This window comes from Octopus bimaculoides, chromosome 6, assembly GCF_001194135.2.
Source record: "Octopus bimaculoides isolate UCB-OBI-ISO-001 chromosome 6, ASM119413v2, whole genome shotgun sequence".
In the NCBI taxonomy this organism is placed as follows: Eukaryota; Metazoa; Mollusca; class Cephalopoda; order Octopoda; family Octopodidae; genus Octopus; species Octopus bimaculoides.
The window spans coordinates 77,604,746-77,613,512 of record NC_068986.1 but is presented as its reverse complement, the minus strand read 5'-3'; the positions used below and the strand labels follow the sequence as shown (position 1 = coordinate 77,613,512).

At 29.3% G+C, this 8,767-nt stretch overlaps 1 protein-coding gene across 2 annotated transcripts in view; it reads left to right on the top strand.

Moving 5' to 3' along the window:
* Nucleotides 1-8,767, top strand: part of LOC106884336 (voltage-dependent T-type calcium channel subunit alpha-1I) — an 894,587-nt gene that overhangs the window by 728,893 nt on the left and 156,927 nt on the right. For both annotated transcript variants that reach the window (XM_052968893.1, XM_052968892.1), the window contains 2 exons: nt 1,448-1,536; nt 3,297-3,420. In XM_052968893.1, the coding sequence (XP_052824853.1) occupies nt 1,448-1,536; nt 3,297-3,420 (213 nt within the window). The remainder of the gene's footprint in view (nt 1-1,447; nt 1,537-3,296; nt 3,421-8,767) is intronic.

The following is an 8,767-nucleotide window of genomic DNA, read 5'->3' as shown; positions in this document are numbered from 1 at the left end:
ATATATATATACAAATATATATACATACATGTAGATATATATGTATGTATATATATATATATATATATATATATATGATATTTGATTTTTGGCATGTGGTGTTTATATTTCAGTAAAACTGGATTTCTTCATCATTAATTTCTTGTTGAACTTCATTCACTCCATTTTGCTTTTTTATTTATTTATTTGAATTCAATTAAATATTCCATTTTATTTACTCATTTGGCATTAGCAATCATCTAAATAACATGAATTATGTTCTATAATTAACTCTACTCTCAAAAGAACTTATATCAATAGTTTTGTTTTAGAGATGTTAAATTCAGTCCAGTTAATTTATACTTTATTATATATCAAAAATTTGGGAAGACAAGAAAACATTTGTTTTAGTAATAGGTTACTGTCTCCAAGTAATAATTGCCTAATCACTCAAAAGTTTATGGGCAATGCAAACAAAGTGAATACTTAATATAATTATTTTATAGTAAATGTTAGTAAATAATAATTATTTTGAAGCTCTGAAATAACATTTATATTGCTTATGGATTTTAGTTGCTTAATTTTTTTAATATTTTTTTTTAGAAATATCTTAATATATGTGTAACATTAAAACCTATTTTCATTGTCTTTCCTGTTACACAGAAGTCATACGAAAATATGTTTCATATTACAGAATTTTACATTATGACAAAGTTTTCAGAAATGCAATGCTTGTGTAAAGCAGGTTATTTCTGTAGAATGAGTATTTGTAAGCAGAATTATTTCTGTCAAAATCTTAGATAATATGAAAGACATTATGAGATTTTGTCTGGTTAACATTGCAGGCTCAACTGAGCGCTTAAGAAGCTTTCTTTACAATCACGAGGCACCACTTTCAATCCTAGAATGTGACTGCTTTTCCTCAAGCCTAATCTATATGTAGATGTTTTTGACCACTAAAAGAATTTTTTTGTTAATTTTGAATTTTAAACATTTTCTCAAAATATTCTTCCTCACATTTTTGGTAATATGATACATAATTTATATCACTATAATTCATATCACTATATATATATATATATATATATATATATATATATATATATATATATATATATATATATATATATATAATGGACAAGTGAATAGCTATGATAAAAGCAACAAGACATAAATAACTCAGGAAATTTTCATATGAAATTATTCTTTATTAATATATTTTATTACTACCCTTACTACTACCCAATTTTGTAAATAAATAAAAGAATCGACAGTATAAAGATTATATAGCATACAAAACGTTTCCAAGATTGAATAACAACTGTAAATAAAATACAGTTTCTTTTAATATTAGAACAAAAATTTCTATAAGTTAATGCTGTTTCCTTGAGAGAAGTAAGTCTGTTAAGCATTTTATCAACTATCAATGAACATATGTCTAAAAAAATTATCTGATGTGTCCTTACAGAACTGCGTTTGTTCATGGTGTCCAGAACCCAAAGGATGTTTTAAAGAAAGGGAAGAATATGCTCTCTATGTGCTTTCACCTTCAAACACGTAAAACTCTTTTCATTTTTTATTTTCATATGTTTGTGTTTGTGTGTTCTTGTAAATTTACTACATAAATTTTGTTATAATGTTTGCTTCCTTCTTTTTCCTTTTGCTTTTAAGGTACAATGATTGAATAATTCAGCTTGATATCTGTTAACACAAATTTTGTGAATTCAAACCCTTATTTTAACATTGCTCTTTTCTCTAAAGCAAAGCACATGCTTCTGCTTCATTCAACTTAACTGAAATATCTTCCCATTCCAAGTGCATAGAGCATGTGTTAGGGCTAAGTAAAAATAATTGGACACACTATTGCTCCATCGATTTATGTAAAGGAATTTTCGAAATGTATCCACAGCAGTGCATCAGCATGGCCGCAGCTCTAAGCTGAAACTATAAAAAAAAAAAGTTTACTGATATAGTAACATTCTCCAAAAGCATTGAAAACTGAGCAATATTTAGGAGAAATACAACACATGTCAGCATGGAAAATGGATGCAAAATGATGATGGTGATATGTTAAGTTTAAAAATATTCTTTTAAAGTATTTACTGCAGATATACATTTAAAAATATATATTTCTATCTTGATTTTTTTTTTTGCCTTAGAATAATTTACATAAATTTAGACATTTCTGCTAACTGTTGAAATGTTTTTCTAGTGGATGCTCGTAATGTTTACTACTCAGTCATCAAGTTGAAGTCAAGCTGGCTAAGCTAAAATATCATGTCATAACTTGTAGGTTTTGGTCATTTAGCCACTACATTTATATATTGAGAAAAAAATGAATGCATCATCAAAAGCAGGCTTTTTTGTATCTTCTTAGAGAAAGCATGAGATTGTGTCAACCAAACTACAACATAGGTATTTGGAATGTTATCTTCATTGGTCATTTCTTCTTCATAGACCAATCCAAGTTTGAATTGCCAATCAATTGTTCTATTGTTTTAACTACTTGTACTTCTTAATTTAAAATTCATACTTTCATTCATTTCATGATAATATGATTGGCATCTAGTATTAAAAGTCCTTATCTCTGAAATCATGCAAGTTTTTGAATTTGTCAGCCAATACAATTTCTGAACCTGTAAAACCTATCTGATCTTTAAATAAAATACAAAAATTTCAATGTTATTTCATATTACTTCTGTGTTCTTAAAATTGTTAATTAATTATACCCCTTTTGATATTTTATGAACATCAATAACCCCCCCACCACCACCACCACGGTACCTAATCATTAGACATACTTCTTTAATTCTATCATTAAAGCAATAGCCCCTCTTCTTACTTTTCAGGCTGAAAACCTTACTCATTTTAAAACATTTTGCTCACTCTCTGTATTTGAGTGTATAACTTACATTATCTCTTCAAAGCTTCTCCAAAATATAAAAAATATCTACATGTACCTCCTTACATTTTGTTTCATAATTATTTCTAATACTGATTTTACTAAATTTATTTATCCAATTAATCCAGTGTTACATAGTTTACATTAACTCTCTTTTGCTCAGAAAAATAAATCATTAAGAAAAAAATCGACATAAGCAGATTTTATAATTCATGTATAAATTTCAATTTCCAAACTGAAAATTAAAAACATAATAAATTTCATTAAAGTGATAAATGTTTCATTTTTTTTTAAATTATATTTTCAATAATCATGGATGATTTTAGAGAGAATGATTCTCTACTTACTATATATTTAAGAAAACCTTATTTAATTAACAAGATTTTTTTTCCCATGAAATTCTAATCTATTCTAGATTAAGAAGATTGTGTCATCATATGATTTCAAGACGCTGGTTTGACTACTCAGTTCTCTTTTTCATTGCTCTAAACTGTATAACACTTGCAATGGAAAGACCAAACATCTCATCAGGTAGCACAGTAAGTTAAAAATTTCTTCGCTAATTTTCACAGGAATTTGAAACTTTTCTTTTCATGTAACAGAGTAAAAAGAAAATTTACTACACTGAGTTTCATCATAAAATAAAGTTTCAAGCTGGGTTGCTTATAATAGAATAAAATTACTATTTCATGTTTCATGGTAACATTAAACTTCCCTCTTCTCAACTCATGGAAAACTGACACTTCTCAATGAACACTTCATGATTAAATACAATTTTCCACTTAACACCTCTAAGGAAATTAGATTTTTTCCTTTAATAATACTATGACGAATTATCACCCTGTTTTTGCTTGTTTTCTTTATACTCTTCATGCTTTATTGCTAAGGCTGTCTAATCAGACAAGTTCTTGTCAGATGTTATGTTCAACAATTTGTAGTGAAAACAAAAAAAATCAATTCCTGTCAGATCACATAAGTTAAGCCACACTGTTCATGGCCATATCCGAAATAGATTAGGATTTACTTAAGTAAATATATAAGTATCTGCTGGATGGGGATGGATATTCTGGGCAGTAAGCATCCCTGTAAGTACTTCAGAAAAACAAACTACATTGTTAAGAGTGTTATAAAAACTGACAGTGTAAGAGGATGTCAATTTAGCTGAGTTGCTTGAGTATTAGAGAATAAAATTTGAGGTAGGTGTTCTGGCTGTTTGTACTCAGAGCTCAAATCCTACCACGGTAATTTTTTTCTTTTGTCCTTTCACATTTGATAAAATATCAGTCCAGGGTGTTAGATTGGCAGAATGTTAGAGTATTGGATGAAATTCCTTGTGGTATGAGTTTCAACTCTGAACATTCTGGGTTCAAACCCTGCCTTCTTTCACTGGAAAAAATATTTGAATCTTTTGACAAAAAATGGTTATATATTTAGGAAATCTTTAAGCAAGTGCCCAAGTATCTCAGCTGATCGCTCTCATTGGCACCAACTGGCAGGAGAAAATGCAAGAGGACTCTCAAGTCTTGTTCATTAATGGTCAAGAAATGTAATAAAGCCTTGTTTTCCTTTTTTTTATATCTGTCTAGAAGGGGCAGTACCCAGGACCTTTACAGACCCTTAAAGAATGAACTATTGCAAGTCAATGTCTATTGAAAGCGTTAAGAGTTTGGAATAAACAATGAATTGATTAGGAGTGCAAGGCTGTAACTTAAGTGCTAGAACAAAGGTTTTAGCAATGTCTTGTGTTACATCAGAGTACTTCACCAAATGTAGACACTGAAGGTGCTGTAAGTTTCTTTCCATTATGGAACTAATGATGCTGGACCTAAATCAAAAAGCCATAAAGGGGTTATGAAAACTCTCTAACCACATTCTTACATTGAAATGAGCCCCATGTAGTCATCTACCAAATGTCACCCATGGCACATAATGACATCCATTAATGGGTTATAGCGTCAATCATTATAATTAATTATTGGTAATATGTTCAGTAAACAAGAGACCTGCTTACAAACAGAATTTTTTCTTATTTTTTATATATTCAGACATTGTAATCAAGTAAGTCACTAGTGCCATATCTGTAGGACACATGATATAAGTGGGAAAGAGTCTTAATTGCTAAAATAAATTTTAAAATGATTCTCTTACAACTAAATGATAAAGAGAAAATATTTTCATAGAAGGCAATAAATTAAATTTCTCATATAATTTATGGAGTGGTAGTATATGTGTGCACGCACACACACATACACACACACACAGCACATACACACACACACACACACATACACATACATGTGCATATACACTTGCACATAGTCAGTGTAGATTCATAAACCTATAAATTTTTATTTCATCATTGTTTGGCATTTTTTTAGGAAATGATATTGTTGTTCCTATCTATTTTAATTAGTTTTTTTGTGCTATTCAGTAAAATAATAAGCAAAAACCATTTCTCAAACAAGGTTTATTTGCCATAATGAGATTCATTATCTCCCTATGCAGAATGGGCAAGAAATATTTTCTTTTTTTACATATGCTTTGATGTTCAAGAAAATTAATGTTCCACTACAAGATATCATTGATTAAATATTCTTAGATGAAAATAATGGCATCCCTAGATTTCTAATCGAAGTTTATAAAGAAAATCACAAGGTCTAGTATTACTGATAACATTGGCTTAAATTAAGGTATTTAATCATAAGTTACCAATGAATCTCTTTGGGCAGAACTTTTAGGATATTTTGTATTTGATGTTTCATTTTTTAATCGGTTCTTTTTTTTCTAGTAGTGGAGAAAATTATTTTGTTTTCCTTTTTGAAATATTCGTTTTCTTTAAGTTTTTTGGTTTGTTTTTCAGTTTTTCTCTATTGAGGTTTTTGATTAAAGTATTGAGCATGTATGAATGAAATTTGTGATATGAAACATTAAAGGAATCAAATAAATTAAGAAAGTCATTAGGAAGAGGAAATGTTAAGTGCTGCTAGCAAAAGATAACAATAACACTATAGTATGTTATGGACTTGTATAAAGTAACTTTTGTCTTTGACACAATAGTTTAGATCAAATAGTTTGTCAAATCCTGCAAATGTCATCTTTGCTTTTCTTTTAAATTCTTAGAACCAGAAATACATGACACTCACAAATTTACATACAATGTAAATTTATACAAATAATATTAATTTGGGTTAATTCTGACAAAATTAGAAAGTCTCAAGTTCAGCAGTAATTCATTAGTATTAATATCCACTAACATCAATACATATTTCCAATGAATTGAATTAAACTAAGTTTATTGTTTCCAAATTATGTCTTTTTTACTATGTAGTAAAAGTCATAATTTGGAAACAATTCTCTTATTATAGCTTTAAAATTATTGATCATGTGCATTTGTGAAATAGTGTTTCTTAATTGGACATTATTCTTGTTTATCCATCAAAACTTTTTGTTTCATTCTTGCAGGTAACGTTAAACTGTAACTCACTATTATACTTAGTAATAAACTCTAAATTCCATTATATCTGATTCTTTTATTCTTCTAAAATAAAAATTCTTGTGGATATTTTTCTTCAAATAAGCATATTTCAATTATTTATGTATCTTGCAATTGTGAGTTACAATGTATCAAATTGCCATTTCATTGACTAAAGGCCAATTGTTGTGTTCAGTGTTTTCTGTTAAGATAACTGAACAGTACTAATTACTTCAGTAGTTATTTTCTGATATTATCATTCACTGTATATATAACTTTCACTTAAGAGTAGTGAATTGGCAGAAACAGTAAAATGTTGGATATAATACCTTGCAGTAGTTAGTTGTGGCCCATTATATTCTGAGTTTAAATTTTGCCAAGATTGAGTTTTCCTTTCATTCTTCCAACATTGATTAAATAAGGTAGCAATTATTTAAAGCACCAGTCAGCTGTTCCTCTCTCAAAAATGGCTTTGTGACTGTGTCAGTGTTAAAAGCCACAATATATAACTTCACTATATAACTTTTAAAATTTACTCCTCCATCAGAGCATTGAATAAAATACTTTGCTATTTTTGTTCCAGCTCTCTATATTCTTAGTTCAAATCCTGCTGAGGTCAACTATAACTTTCATTATTTTGTGGGTGGGATGAAAAAGGTAACAATCCTGAATTGTTAGAGCATCAGACAAGATGCCTTGTCTGACTCTTAACATTGTTCTGGCTCTTATGTGGTAGACTAAATCTAGCGATCAATTTAACAACACCACCTAGTCCTAAGATGCATTTAGCATAGTTCATTGTGTTGCAAGCATTTGAACCTGATTTCTAGTTTGAGGATAACTTCCTCTCTTCATGCCATGTCAGAAGCCAAAGAAAAATAAAGTATCATGGGTGCAGCTCTTTCCTTCCTAAATAAGAAATAAAGAAAGAAAAGAAAATAAGGGTACTGAGGTGTTGACTTAGAAATCTTTATTTTAAATGTGACATTGTACTTCTATAGAATGCATATTTTTCACTTCAGTTTACTTACATAAAATATAGATCCATTTTCTAAGTTAACCCTTTAGCATTCAGATTACTCTGTCAAATGTAATACTTATTCATTCACACTCTTTTGAATTATTCATGCATTATCTTGTAGTTATGAGATTTCTATGATGCAATTGTTTATGATTTGAATGACATTGTCATGTAGGTGTGAAAAGCCAAATCAAGCCAGTTTGAACATAAAACAAGTAGAACATTTTGGGCTGGATATGACCAGTTTGAATGCTAAGGGGTTAAAAAGTTAGCATTAACAAGGGATGACTGTTAATAAGGCAAAATTGAATGCCTTTTTACACAATCATTATTATCATCAGTAGAAAGCAGTGAGCTGGCTGAATCATTAACATGCCAGGCAAAATTCTTAGTGGCATTTTGTCCATCTTAATGTTTAGTTCAAATTCCGCCTTGGTCGACTTTGCCTTTCATCCTTTCAGGGTCAATGAAATAACTACCTCTTATGTACTGTGGTTGATATGATCGACTTGCCCTTCCCCACAAATTTCAGGTCTTGTGCCTTCTTAGAAAGGATTATTTTCACCAGTAGAAGCAGCAGCATTTAATACTCCACATTTCTAGGCTTGTACCACAATAGAACTTACTCTATTTTAGAAAAAACCAATGTAAATACATTTAAAAAATATAAATTCCAGTATAGATAATGCCAGTGAAAGTTCTTCTAAAAGCAATTTATCATGTATATCAGGCCTACAGCCAAGATTATGTAGACATTCTAAAGTGTCAAATTTTCCTGTAAGTTGCCACCTTCAAGACATGTGCAGCTGCATTCTTAACTATTTACAGTGATTTCTATCAACTGTTTGTCATTTAATGAGAGTCTTTCCGAAATTCTATTCAGTGTTATTTTTATTCATTGTATGTGATTTCTGTTTATTTCTAGTATAGGCTGGATTGCTCTGTAGTTTGTGAGTTTTTTTAGTTTTGTGTGATTTTTTGGTCTTTTTCTTCCATGAACATTCTAAGAATAGTCAGTTTTAGATTACCATTAGATATGTAAAGTTCACTGAAATGTTATAATTCAATTACTTTTCCAGCTTTTACCACCTTCATTTGTATTAAACTGGCCACAATCTTAGGTGTTTAGGGTGTAGAATGTATGGGCTTAGCAAGTAAACAGTATGGAAGACAAACCTAAGCTGTGCTACCAAGGGAAACCAGATGTGAAACAAACCAAACGACATTTGCTAACCAACAACTTTTTAAATCCAACATTTACATGCTATTGTTTATAACTTCATCTGCTTTAAGTTTTCAATTTTAAAAAGCATTATTTCATGTTCTCTTGATGGTGATATATATACATACATATATATATATATATATATATATATATATATATATATATATA